General features: G+C 41.2%; 1 protein-coding gene across 1 annotated transcript in view; it reads left to right on the top strand.

Annotated features, from left to right (window-relative positions):
• LOC138608384 (fibrocystin-L-like) overlaps positions 1-14,328 on the top strand; it is a 52,882-nt gene that overhangs the window by 18,769 nt on the left and 19,785 nt on the right. The window contains exons 32-45 of the mRNA XM_069680962.1: positions 1,000-1,192; positions 1,812-1,954; positions 3,365-3,469; positions 3,769-3,954; positions 5,255-5,428; positions 5,621-5,826; positions 6,086-7,058; positions 7,404-7,652; positions 9,102-9,251; positions 10,861-11,035; positions 12,348-12,504; positions 12,621-12,777; positions 13,010-13,219; positions 13,867-13,996. Of these exons, the coding sequence (XP_069537063.1) occupies positions 1,000-1,192; positions 1,812-1,954; positions 3,365-3,469; positions 3,769-3,954; positions 5,255-5,428; positions 5,621-5,826; positions 6,086-7,058; positions 7,404-7,652; positions 9,102-9,251; positions 10,861-11,035; positions 12,348-12,504; positions 12,621-12,777; positions 13,010-13,219; positions 13,867-13,996 (3,208 nt within the window). The remainder of the gene's footprint in view (positions 1-999; positions 1,193-1,811; positions 1,955-3,364; positions 3,470-3,768; positions 3,955-5,254; positions 5,429-5,620; positions 5,827-6,085; positions 7,059-7,403; positions 7,653-9,101; positions 9,252-10,860; positions 11,036-12,347; positions 12,505-12,620; positions 12,778-13,009; positions 13,220-13,866; positions 13,997-14,328) is intronic.

The following is a 14,328-nucleotide window of genomic DNA, read 5'->3' as shown; positions in this document are numbered from 1 at the left end:
CTACATACCCATTATGTGTATTATAATTGTAACTTACATACTTAAAAACATCCAGTATATACTGTATACACTATATATAGTCACTTAGTAAAACCAACCAAAACAGTGTTTCTAGGTACAATTATGCGACCAAACAATGATGTAAAATTAATAATAAAAATATATCATGTCAAAAACCTCCATTCTATATTTACACTTAAATTAAGGCACTATTGAGATTAAGCAGGGGGTTGCTTTTTTGTTGTTGTTGTTGTTGTCAAAGTCACTACTGCTTTGCATTGTGGGATATTTAAGCAGCTGTAGCGTCCAGTGTTTTCATACTGTAATATTTCCCTTGAAATAACATGCATCACACCTACGACTGGGGTTTCAGACAAACACAGAAAGAAAAGTCACACACTGTTTACCTGTACTAAATAGTGTATTAGTATTGAATTTATGACGAAGCAGAGATACGTGACCATAACAGTGTTTTCTTAACAACATGACGCAACAAATCTAGGTGAAGGAGCTGTTAATTTGTGACAGTGCCACTTTGACTGTTGAAGGATATAATATATCAATATAATTATAAGTGTCAGAAGGAAGGAGGAGTAGCTTGATGTTATTATTTTGGCAATACTTGTTGACATGTGACTCCACTGTCACCAGGAGCTAACAGGAATGTTTAGAAACCTTTCACTGTGACCTCATTAGTTTTGTTCATATGTCCTGTAATGTCGTCTTGCAGGTTTTTTCTGTTTTTGTCCTTCATGCTAGCTAAACCTTGAGAATCTGAGCTGAAGACACGCTAACACATCATCCCACGTAATTATAGTATACGCGACAAGCGCCATCACCACAATGGGAATACTTGGTAATCTGCAGGACAATCAGTGGCACTATTACAAAATAAAGTGCAATTAACGAGGTGACAAGTGCTAATTATCTTGGCACTTGAATGACAGGCGCTTCTCTGTGGGAAAGAGCTGCTGACATTTTTTGGCGTCTTTTGTTTAGGACAAAGAGAACTCACCATCACCGGTTCAAACTTGGGTGGACAAGACAATGAGAGCGTCGTGCTAGTGGGCGGAAAGGAGTGCGTGACCGTGGAATGGACCAACACGAACATCAAGTGTCTTCTCCCTGTGCTGCCACCCGGCTCGCACAAGGTGGATGTAAAGGTCGGCAACAACGGGTACCCACAGACAAGGTGAAGCCACTGTGAAATACATTTTTACACTTAGTGATTTAGTAAAAAGACATTCCACAGTCAACAATCCACCTGATCAGACGAACCGAAATACGATGTCGCAAGCGGTGATTGATGTGTTTTAAAACATTTCCTTTCATGTCAAAAAGGCGTCAAAGGAGCTTTTGTTGTACAAGGTTTAGTTGTAATGACAGAGCTCAACTAAAAGATTCTTATCAAAACGTCAACATCTCATATTGTACAAAATGTCCTCTTGATTTATTTTTGTCTTTTCAGATAATAAATAAAGCATAACTAATGCAGACATCAAATCAAACCATTCAAAATCTAAATAAACATTGCTCTCCTTGTACATACATAGAAGTAGACATACACTTAAGACAAGGACGCGAGCCTAACAAGGCAACACAAAAAATAACATTAAACCGCTATTAAACCACTATGTACAAGCCTACAGATACGGCTATATTTAGAAAATTGATCATAAAATACAACAACAATCACACTTGTAGACAGTGAGACAAGAGTACTTACAATATTATTTATTTTGCACACAAGCCATAAAAACATGCTTCATTAGACTTATTTTTTTATTTCTCGCTGCTTTTTCATTTCATAGCAACGGAGTGAAAACCAGCATTGAATACGTCCTGGAAATCCACAGCGTCTCCCCACAGTTTGGCTCTTTGCAGGGAGGAACCAGGCTGACTATTTCTGGATCTGGTTTCAGCAACAACACATCCGACAACAAAGTCTCTGTTGGTAAGCAACGGGAGGCTAAGCAAATACAAATAGGCTTATTACCACAGCAATAATCCTCTCCAACAGTCTATTCAAAGCTGAAATAAAACAATTAGATCCCATCGGTGGAATCTGATATCAAAATAGGGGTTAAGGAGAAAACTAGAAGTGCTATTTGCTGGTGGTGATTTAATGTGATGTAAATACTTGTAAATATGGCAGAGCAATGCTACCATGTGTACGTTTACCCCAGGGAGTACTTCTGCAGCGGCTTCTTATGTTAGCTAAGAAATGGTTAAACCGTTAAATGATGTGCAAAAAATAACAGATAAGGCATTGGAATAATTAAAAAAGTATTGGATACATTGTTCGCTAAAGTAATGGATAAATGATTGAAGTATTTGGTTATAGGTAATGGAAATGCAGATGAAACAGTTAGCTGTAGTAACAGATCAATTGTTTAGCTAGCTAAAGTACAGTAATGGATAAGCAGTTGATATAGTTAGCCAAAGTAACGGATAAATTGTTTATTTAGTTAGCTAAAAGCTGTAATAAATTGTTGAAAGTTAGCTTAAATAATGAATTAAGGGTTAAAATAGTTAGCTTGGAATGGATAAACAGTGAAAATCGTTAAGAGGTACTGATAAACATCTGAAATGGTTAGCTAAACATATATGGTTAAAAGTTAGCAAAATAGTTAGCTTAAGTAATAGATAAACAGCTGAAAAGCCACCGATAAACTGTTAAAATAGTTCAAAGTTATTGATAAACAACAACAGCTAGCTGAAAATCTAATAACATTTAGCTTAAGTAATGGTTGAAATTGTTAGCTGTAAGCAATTAATACACTGTCAAAATAGTTAGCTAATGTAATGCCTAAACTGTTGAAATAGATAGTAGTGGATAAACAGTTGGGATAACTTGCCAAAAGTGATTCATAAACAGTTTAAATTGTTAGCAGAAAGTCATGGATAGCTGGTAGGAAGAGTTAGCTAAATTATGGTTGATAATGTTAGCTAAAGGCAATCGATAAACTGTTAGTTAGGGTAACGTCAGGATAAACGGTTAATATGATTAAGTATGAGAAATGGACAAATTATTGAAATATGTAGCAAAAGTAATTTAAAAAGCAGTTACATTTATTAGCTAAAGCAAAGGATAGACAGTTGAAAGAGTTAGCTAAATTATACATGAATGGTTGAAAATGTTAGCGAAAGGTAACTGATAAATTGTTGAATTAGATAGCGTTTCATTTATTAGCTAAAGTGAAGGATAGACAGCTGAAAGATTTAGCTAAGGTGAGGGTAAACAGTTCAAATTATATTAGACTAGTTTACCATACCAACCTAAATATTGACCCTATACAAAAAATCCAACTTGTTTTTTTTACATAATTTCACACGTGTTTTGTTTTGGTTCGTGGTGTTACAGGAGCAGCCGAGTGTGAAGTGAAGGCCGCCTCAAAGAATGAACTACAGTGTGTTATGCAGTCAGAGGAGAAGACCTACGGCGTCACCAACCAGGGATCACACCACAGTAGGTTTACGTTTCGATCCCTTTTGCAGGTGTCAGATAAACCTGAGTAGACTAAAATACAGTACAACAGAAAGAGGATTACCTTACTGGAAACTGCTGTAAGCAAGACAGTGTCACCTTTTGATTTAATGTGACTGCACCTAGAAACTGTTTCAAACACACGAGCAAGTTTGACCTCAATTTTTCCATAAGTGAAATCACTTGATGCTTAAACTCAAACACTGAATTCCCACCTGTGTAACTTGTGTGTTTCTTTGCATAATCTTCTTTTAATCTTTGCATTTTTCTGTGTGTTTCAGCTTATGGACAGGGATATGCATGGAATACTCCCTCACTGAGTGTGTTTGTTGGAGACACAGTGACGTGGCGTTGGGATGCTCCAGCCTTCCAGGAAGTTGGGTACCGAGTATTCAGTGTTTCCACCCCAGCTAGCACCACCTATGAGGACGGACCGTTCAACAGTGGAGATACCAAGACAGCCACAGGTAGAACACTGAGGCACTATCCCTCAACAGAAATGATGAGGAGCCCTCTCATTTACTATCAATGTAGCCTTTAAATAGATTTACAGTTAGATATAATAACTGTCTAATGTTCAGTTCCCAGAGTTATTTATCTTTTTCCTTTAATTTATTAGATACAAGTGATACTGTGGAAAATGTAAATCTCTTTTTCAAGCAAAAGCTGTCCTAGAAGGGAGATTAAAAATAGTATTACTACAAGGAATACACAGCAAACAACATAAACAGGCTAAGTAAAGTAAGAAAGTAAGTGATTATTTATGTACCACTTTTAAAACAGAAGAATGAATTGCGGGCGCTGATACCTCCATTCAATTGCGGATCATTTGCACCCACTATCTGCTCCATCTCAAGGTCTGATTCACAAAGCAAATTGCACAGATGATATTCAAACGCATACACGCCCATAAGGTTTCGCAGATTTGTGCAGTTTGCTCTTGTTTGCTGTCTGTATGTGGAGAGAAGCTGTCTGCACCTCCACTCTCTGCTGCTCTCAGGCATCAGTTGAGCGCACACTGACGGATCTTAACTCCATGCACAGATCGATGATGAGCAGGGAGAGGAGGGGGCAGCTCTTTTAGCAGTTTATTGTAAAGTCCAGACTCGACGTGTGTTTACTAGTTTCACTGTCTGTAACGCAGCTTCATTTTTTTAAACGAGGGTGCGACAGCAGCTTGTCCATACAATAATCCCCGTCATGCATCACGGCTCCAAAGTGTGCCCGAGTGCCAGGGTTGAGCCTCACACAGCCTGGGACCGATTGATCTCCCTATTAAAATAATGATGACAATGTATTAGTGAAATATTGAACAGATTGAAATCTGAAATAAAAAAATCCTCACATGAAACGAGGTTTAATAAGAAACACACAAAGCGAAAGCACACAAGACGGTAGAAACAAGAATAAACACGTGCTGTATATTCTATGTATAAATGGAGGGAGAGAAAAGTTCGGTTATAACTGCAGCTAGTTCTTTCTTCCAGTCCATTTTCACACCTTTCTCCACGTAATAAAATAACCACATCATCAATGGACTTTTTCTGCTTCGCTTGATTTGTTTCAACATGATCTCACCTTCACAAAGTGTGATAAGTGACACGTGAGGAATGTGATGAGTGCGGCGCGATGTGTTAAACCTTTCAACAAGTGCGAGAGATTAATGATCAACACGTCCAAGACAGCTTCAGGATTTGATGAATGTGATGTGTGCCGCTTTTTAAAACCTCCCTCTCTCTCTCTCTCTCTCTCTTTCGTTCCCCTCAGGGTTTTTCGCGTACCGCTTCACTGCTCCTGGTGTGTATTACTACAGCAGTGGCTACGTCGATGACGCCAAAGTCAGGGTCCTGCAGGGAGTCGTGAAAGTCGAGCCTCGGGAGGACAACAGCAGCAAGGTCTCTGTCAGAGTGGGAGGCATAGAGGCCGCACAAGTGATGGGAGGTAAATTTATAAATGTGGATAAGAGGATTTCAGTCAGCAGCTTGATCCTCCAGTGAATCTGAAACATGAAAAGAACAGTTGTGATTCATTGTTTTTTGGCATATCAGGTTTATATCGCGATATTTTTAGTTCCACAAAGACTTCCAGGTCAAAGTTTGCAAACAACTATTGAATTGAACCGTCTCCTCTCAGGTTCTAATCGCGTCTCCAGAGCAGCCCAACAGTGCGTCGCCTCCACAAAGTGCCAAACAGCCAGCAACTCTTCATCAGGCTTTTCCTTCAGCTCCACCGCCTGCTCCACCCCCACAGTCCACTCCATCTCTCCCAACCAGGGCTCGTACCACCAGGTCATCCACGTCAAGGGTCAAGGGTTCAGCGACACCGCTTGCGCTAATGAGGTTAGCAGGGTTTTTATGACTGATATGTATACGGAGTGTTAAAGTGTTAAAACTGTTTGGTCTGTAAATGAGATTTGTACATTGTCTGTGTTTGTTTTTCCAGGTTGTAGACAAATAACTTTAGTATCTCTTGACTCCAGATCCTTAATTATCATTCTGTATGCAAAGCTAATCAGTATTTTTCTCAGCCTTGCAATATGAAGTCAATGCTTGCACAGATCTTTATGTGCCTGACGTTGGTGTCTCTGTGTCCCTGTAGGTGACAGTGGGAGATCAGCCCTGTAAGGTGATCAACAGCTCCAGCACTGAGATCTACTGCCAGCTGAGCAAAGACAGCGGACTCCCCATCGGCGTCGCTCACCTCGTAGCCGTCAGAGTCAACAACCTCGGCAACGCCATCATCGCTGTGCTGAAAGAGCTCCACCGCCGTTTCGTGGTTCTGCCCGTGGTTGATTCCCTCTCCCCTCAAACCGGCAGCCCCAACGGCCACACGCGGCTCCACATCCAAGGCTCGGGCTTCTCTAAAGGAGACGTGACAGCAGCTGATAAGCTGTGCACTGTTGTAACAATGTCTTACACTGATGTTGTCTGTGACACCGCTCCATCTATGGCGCACTCCGGTGATGTCGTCTATCACATGGGCAGGATCCAAAGCTCCTGTCACTCAAGCTGCTCCTTCGAGTACTCCTCCTCCGTCACTCCTGCAGTTACGAGTATTACCCCAGAAAGCATCAGCGGTTCGATCACAGTCACCCTCTCTGGCTCCGGGTTTGGCACAGATAAAGATGAAGTGGTAGTGTTTGCTGACTCCACAGCGCTGGAGGTCACCGCGGTCACTGATGGCAGCATCTCAGCAAAAGTCGCCGCTCTTCCTGCGGGCGAACAACCAGTCAAAGTAATCGTAAGAAGTAAAGGTCTTGCGTCCGGTTCTGTCACCCTGAACAGCGTTGCACAAGCCAGCCTCAACCCCAATAATGGCAGCCTGGCAGGAGGAACCGATCTCGTCCTCACCGGAAACGGCTTCGCTCCAGGAAACACCAGCGTAATGATCGGGGGCGAGATCTGCGAGATTCAGGAGGCGACGCCGGGTCGGCTTCGCTGCCGGACGCCTCCTCACGCCGCGGGGATGGTGAAGGTCAACATCCAGGTCTTTTCTGTGCAGTATCCTCCTCTCAACTTCACCTACTCTGCAGACCACACTCCCATCATCAGCTCCGTCAGCCCCACCACTGGTAACTATGGTCCTCCACATCCTGTACATCAGAGGGAAAGTTTGCTGCCTTGTTTAGGAAGGCATTGATACAATTTTTAGAAGCCTCAAAATTAAATAAGTATAAATCTTCTTACAAGATATAATTTTAGTATAACAATAAAGCCACAAAAACTAGGTCAGATTTTCTCCTTACAGTACCTAATATCATTCGATCTGACTGCTCACACTGTATCTATCTACCTCAAATAAAGGGTCATACTATATCATGTCTATGATTCAGTGTATTATGTTCATAGCACATCAGTCCAGTCCGGTGTCACCTGTCTCTCATTACCTCGTCTCCCTCTCCGTTTGTTTCCCGCAGGGCCGAGCGGGGCCGCCATCACGCTCACAGGTTCAGGTTTTGGCAGCGACTCACAGCAAGTCCACTTCACCATAAACGACGTCCCCTGCACTGTAATCACAGTATCGGAGACGGAGGTCAAGTGCACCGCAGGAGACAGCCCAGGGGGGGCGTACCCAGTCATGCTGCATCACAAGGTCAAAGGTTACGCCCAGTCAGATGTCAAGTTCAAGTACCAGCTGACTCTGAGCGGTGTGCAACCCAACGAGGGTGAGAAGAAAGATTTGACTGCACTTATTCTTGTTTATATTAAGGTCACACAGGATATGTAATCAGTGTAACTTAAAAGAAGGATCACAATCACTCTTCATTTTGCAGAAAACAAATCAAATACTTGATAAATTTGCAGATATATAAAATAAAACGATTTTTGGGAGTGATTCATTTAGAATGTATTGTGGCTGCTGATAGCGCCATAAATTGCGCATCATTTGCCCCCGCTATCTGCTCCATCACAAGGTCCGATTCACAAAGCAAAAACCCGGCCATAAAGTTTTTCAGATCTGTGCAGTTTGCTCTTGTTTTACGTCTGATTGTGGAGAGAAGCTGTCTGCACCTTCGCTCTCTGCTGCGTTGCGCTATGCTCTCAGGCAGTAACTGAGATCCACACTGACGGAGCTCGACTCCATCCACAGATTTGCTCCAATTTATGGTAAAGACAGCAGGTGTTTTACTAGTTTTACTTTCGTTACTGCATTTCTTGAGCGAGCACACAACAGCAGCTAGTTACCACCAGCTCTCTGCAGACGGTAATATTTTCACTATAACTGCACAGTGCTGTAAGAGTTTGTGTTTGTTAATTAGACGCTTGTTGCCACGAGGCTCATTTGCATAAAAAGGGCCCAAATTTGCCCTGAATACCTGCATAAGAACTCATTTAAATATGTGCAAACAGCACCGGAGCACAGAGATGCTGTTTGCTCTGCAGCGCTGTTTGATGTGTATTCAACCCTTTGCATGTCTTTTTGTGTCATGCACACAGGTTTTGTGGGCGCAAAAGCTGCGCAAAAGCTGCGCAATCCCCCATTTGTTGCTGAGAGAAATATTTAATTCACACATTTAAAGCTACATTTTGCAAAATGCATTAAAATCTGCTCTTTTTCCGGAACAATCTGTGATGTTTTTGCCTCTTAAAGAACATAGAAGCATTAAAACAAAGGGAATGTAAAACCAGACAGTCTGTCCGTGGTTGTGGGTTGACGTGAGGTTGAAGTGGGCGTGAATTTCAGAAACAAAGGTCAGATTGTAACAGAACCACAAACACCTCCTTCCCCCCGCAATCCGACGTCAGAAAGGTGTGGGAGGGAATTTCCAAAGCTATTCATAGAAGCGTATCGGCTTATTTAATGCCAAAGTTCACAGGGAAAACAAAGTCAAGTATTCCCTGTCCTCTCAGGTGTTTTTTAGGAGTCCCGCCATGGTCATATTGTCATTCCACAAGAAGAAAAAGGATGGAAAATAAGTAATGACAATGCTTTTATAAGGGGGGGCTTGGCTGTGTTAAATCAGAGCCTCTCCAAGCTTGATTTTAAACAATATGTCGTACTTGTGTTCTGCAGCTTCATTCTTGTATTTCTTCCTTCCTTTCTTGTTTTCATGCCTCACAATATAAATTCGAGATTTTCTTTCTGAATACGTTCCCCCCCATCTGTCATTCAGGCAGTTTCGGTGGCGGCGCTCTGCTGTCCGTGCAGGGCTCTGGCTTCGACCCGCACAGCTCCACAGTGAGGATCTGTGGGCAGGAGTGTGAAGTTGACAGAAACATGTCATCATCGACCCGTCTGTACTGCCTGTCTCCGTACAACAACGGTAAGCTTCATTAAGTTTGCTTAATTTCAGCGGGATTATCAAACAATAAAAACACTAAATAATTATGCAGCCAAGCAGGCTTCAACAAGGCAGCAAGAAAATGCAGCAACATGTAATTAACCCTGCATCCTTCAGGGCCTCTGTACTGTCACTGATGATTGGCTGGCATGTATCAGTCACTATATCTGTTCCTCTGCTTTACCAGCTTCTGTTAGATTGACTCATTACTGTTAACGGTTTCCTCTAAAGGTCCAACAACCAAACTTAAACAGGACTGGTTTGTTTTCAGAATCAGGTTTACACATACAAGGAATTTGTCCTGATGTTTTGGTGCAAAAGCAAGGTACTGTCATACTGTCAAGGAAATAACACAATAAGTCAGAAACCAGCAGGAACACATTATTTTTGACAGAAAACCCTTAAACCTTTGACGTTTAAAGACTGAAGATCAGCAGCTTCTTCTTTTGTTCAGAAGCAGTCTAATGAATGACACAGCACTTGTAATTTAGCCTTTGTAATTGGGCGTGTTTAGGTTTGGTTTCAGAACTGATTCAATTGGTTAATGTTTATCCAGTTATTATGACATTATTACAAGCTGTTTTGTGTCCAAAACCCCACCAATCTGTGCTCATTTCACAGCGTAAACACATTAAAAAAGGTGGAAAGGAGTTTGATTTTGGGAGAATATCATGTTTTTTGCTCAAATTGAGCGTCCAAGTTGGCTTTTTATTTCACACGACACTAACAATCTCTTGGATAACAGATTTTTTAACTGTATTACTGCTTTAAAGCTCCTGTCAGGAGTTTTTCACTGGTTATGAAACAGACTGAAATTAATTCTTATTTCTCTGTATGAGCTACAAAAGCAAACCAGACCAACAAGAATGATTATTTCTATATAGTTATTTTTAATGCCTGAACTGCTGGCGGGGGGTAGGTGTCAGATGCAGCCTTTGTTTACATTTTCCAGGGCAAGAATTTAAGGTGAGTGTTACATATGACTGTGAGCAGGACAAGATGTTTTGTTAAAAACCACCATTTAAGCGTGTACAGGACAAAATCAGCAAAGTTAAAGAGGTACGGCTTTGTCCACAGGGGGCGCCAAAATCAACACAAACCAAAAGTTCCTCACAGAAACTTAAATTCTAGGATTAACCAAAAACTATTTCAAAACTTCTGAAAACACACCTACGCTCTCGCAGATGCCTTAAACACCCTGCAACGACAAAGGTCATTTCAGTAATTAGACTGCTTCTGAACAAAAGAAGAGGCTGCTCATCTTCCATCTTTCTTGTAAAGGTAAAACGTTTCAACAGTTTTCATGTTTTCTCTGGAAAGAATGTGTTCCTGCCGGTTTATATTTTTAGAACTTGAGTCATTATAACAAACCAGTCCTGTCTATGTTGAACTTTAACAGGGACATACTTCCGTCAGTGAAGAATGCAGTCACACTTTTATCACCGCAGAGTGTCAGGCATGTCAGATCAGACAATGACTCGTCATGGAGAATGAGACATCTTTGGCTGCTTGTTATCTCTGAGCACTCATCTTGATTCCTCCCTTTGTTGTCGCATGTTTCTGTCTGCCTGGGTGTCCCGTCTGCTCTCAGACACTCAGTCAGAGTTGAGCTGCGGGGTTGCCGTGTTCAACCGGATGGATGCCGTCAACGTATCAAATGGCTTCACCTACAAATCTCAGCTGACTCCGGTGATCTCTAAGGTTTCTCCACACAGAGGAGGCACCGCTGGAGGCACGCGGATCACAATCACAGGCTCCGGTTTCAGGTGCAGTAGAGCAAAAGACTCTGCAGAGTACATATGACACAATGGAGGGCCGCACCCAGATTTCGGACCACTGGCCTGTGAATTAAGAGCTCAACTTACACCAAACAATAGCTTTCTTTTCTTGGGACGTCTTTGCTTTCATTGGGTTTAGTGCAAAGAGGTCTCCCTACCGTAAAGGAAACACACACAGTGCATTTGTGTTGCATATTTCTTACCAGTAGCATCACATTATAATGAAAAGCAAATAACAGTGTATGCAATAAATAATACAGTTTAAATAGTTACTTTATGGAGATATCATGTGACTACAACAGTTAGTTCTGACCAAGTAATCTGATTGGACAAGAGGCATTCCACGAGTGCTGATGTAGAGAACAACATCACTGGGACTTTTCACTCTGTGTATCACTCCGCCTCAGCCACGTGTTCTGAACACTGTTATTGATAACATTTTGATAACATTTTACATTGGATTATATAACAAACAAGCAAAACTACTATATTATGATAGTATATTATACTAATCATAACTATATAATAAGACATTTTAACAAGTTGTGTAATATGATGATATTACTTAATCTTAATATATTTATACAACAGTTACACAAGCGGCAAATAAAAGTAAACAGTAACAACCAAGAACAGATTATTTTTTTGCTCCACCAACTCAACTATTTCCACAACTTAACTGAAACTGGACTTTCGTTGCCGAGCAACCAAAACATTCTCCTGCACTCTGTGTCTCCCGGTTACCACAGATCAGCTGTTTTTTCATCATGTACATTTATCTGTTTGTTTTAATTGATCATCAACCAGTGAAATAAGAGTCTGCTGTGTGATTCAGAGGTACCAGCTTGATCAGTGTAGACATACACGCTCTGCTGTAATGTTAATTGTTCAGAACACGTGGCTGAGGCGGAGTGATACACAGAGTGAAAAGTCCCACTGATGTCATGCTCTATATCAGCATTCATGGAATGCCTCTTATCCAATCAGATGACTTGGTCAGAACTAACTGTTGTGTGAATAAATATAATAATAGTAATTATATCAGCCTACTGTTAATGTAGTAACTATATACTTTGTAGTATGATGTGGCATATTATATATCAGATTACACTATGTCTAGTATACTTTCATTAGCTGTGTTATAGTACATTATAGTAGAGAGTTATGTAAATGTATCATATCTTTTATTTATTTTATTATATTCTATTTCATTATATACATAACAGTTTGTAATATAAGCTATCTACTTTATTGTAATTTCCTTCGTTTATCAATCTATAAACTCTTTCCCACCTTACAGCACTGACCAAAGCAAAGTCAAAGTGACCATTGCAGGCTCCGTGTGTGACGTCCAGTCCACCAGCAACACACAAATCATCTGTGTGACAAACGCTCAGCGGCAGTCTCAGGAAACCAAAGTCAGGGTCAGCATCGCCGAGCAGGGCATCGCCAAGATGGTGAGAGAGGAGAGTCCTTTCTCCAAACACAGCGTCTTGTCTGTCTATTTAATCACACTGGATTCTTATCTCATGTTCGCACGCCTTAGTTCAACATGTGTCCCTTTTTTTTTTAGGATAATGCAGATTTCTACTATGTTGATGTGTGGTCGTCAAAGTTCACATGGGGAGGGCTGTCTCCACCCGAGAGGGGCTCATTTGTCGTCATCACTAAAGGCCAGACCATCCTGCTGGACACCAACACCCCAGTGCTGAAAATGCTTCTCATTCAAGGTACCAGTACTCTGTCATGCTTAAGGATGTTTTTGGATGATGATTTAACCCTCTCTGTATTTACCTGTGTGTTTTTTCTAAATTGTTAAGTCGCTGAAGACTCTTTAACAATTTAAATGACCACACATTTAAATGACAATGCAGGTGCTCAACTTAAGAACCCAAAACATATTCTGCAACTCTGTTTGACACCACTTTTTACTTTGCCGCTTGCCATATTCTTTGTGCTCAGGAGGGACGCTGACGTTTGACGAAGCGGACATCGAGCTGCAAGCAGAAAACATCCTGATCACGGACGGAGGTCGGCTCCAGATCGGCCTGGAGGGGGCGCCATTCCAACACAAAGCCATCATCACGCTTCATGGAAACCAGCGCTCACCTGAACTTCCTGTTTACGGAACCAAGACACTGGCTGTCAGAGAGGGAGTGCTGGACCTGCATGGTATGACGACACATAAATATATTCAAACAGAGGAGAAGATAAATATCACTCTCTTGTCTGTGTGTTAAATTTGAAGCCAGAGTGAGAAGCCGGTTAGCTTAGCTTAGCACAGAGACTGAAAACTGAGGGATACAGCTAGCTTATTTCGGCACTAGAGCGGCACTAATGTTTTTTTACATTCAGACAGAGCATGACTAGCTGTTCCCTGTCCTTTTCTTTAGCTAATATGAGCTGAGTGGCCGCTTTCCGGCCTCTATATTTGACATGTTTTGCGGTTGTTCGTGCCCAAAATTACATTACTTTGTATTTTCCACCAACAAGCTCAAGTCAAATATAGTGCAACATACACTAATCAGCATACCATACTATCTGTAACATCTCAATTTAAATTAAAAACAGCTTGAAATATTTTTACAGCTCTGCAAAATAAGATTTTGTAGATTTAACAGCCCCTCACATTATAGATTAGCCTTTATAATACTTGTGACCCAAATGTTCCAAAAACCCCTGATTAAATGTCGTTATGTCACATAACGGTGAGCTGACAGAGTTATACGAGTCGTATGTCCCGCAGGGGTGTTATTATTACCGACACCTCACCTGCCTTCCTCAGGTGTAACTCATTGTTTCTCAACCTGTTTCTCCAGGTATTCCAGTTCCTGTCACCTGGACCCACCTCGCACAGACAGCGAACAGCGGCTCCAAGACACTGACCCTGATGAAGGCGGTGACGTGGAAAGTTGGAGATGAAATTGTCATCGCTTCTACAGGCCACAGGTACAAACAGGTCTCACATTAATGGATTTCAAAGACACAGTGGGATAAGACAAGACTTTTCTAATTTTACCTCAGCATTTAATGAAAAAAAGAAACACATTTGCCAGTTATTGCTAGCTGCTAATGTAGCCTTGGCTACAGCTAGCTTACCCACTTTTCCCTGTTTCCTGTTACTGAAAAATCAACTGTTTATTCCAACATCTTTGTGATTGAGCAAGTTATATTTAAAAAATGAAGCAGTAGCTAAATTAAATCAAATTAGTGGGAAAGAAATGAACAGCTAAACTATGAAGCTAATCAGTAACAATCCTACAATGGTAGAGTACCAGTAC

This window comes from Semicossyphus pulcher, unplaced genomic scaffold (assembly GCF_022749685.1).
Source record: "Semicossyphus pulcher isolate SPU_LCO1_2020_fin unplaced genomic scaffold, fSemPul1.0.p SCAF_5, whole genome shotgun sequence".
Classification (NCBI taxonomy): Eukaryota; Metazoa; Chordata; class Actinopteri; order Labriformes; family Labridae; genus Semicossyphus; species Semicossyphus pulcher.
Note: the sequence above shows the minus strand (reverse complement) of the source record. Positions and strands in the feature narration are given on the sequence as shown.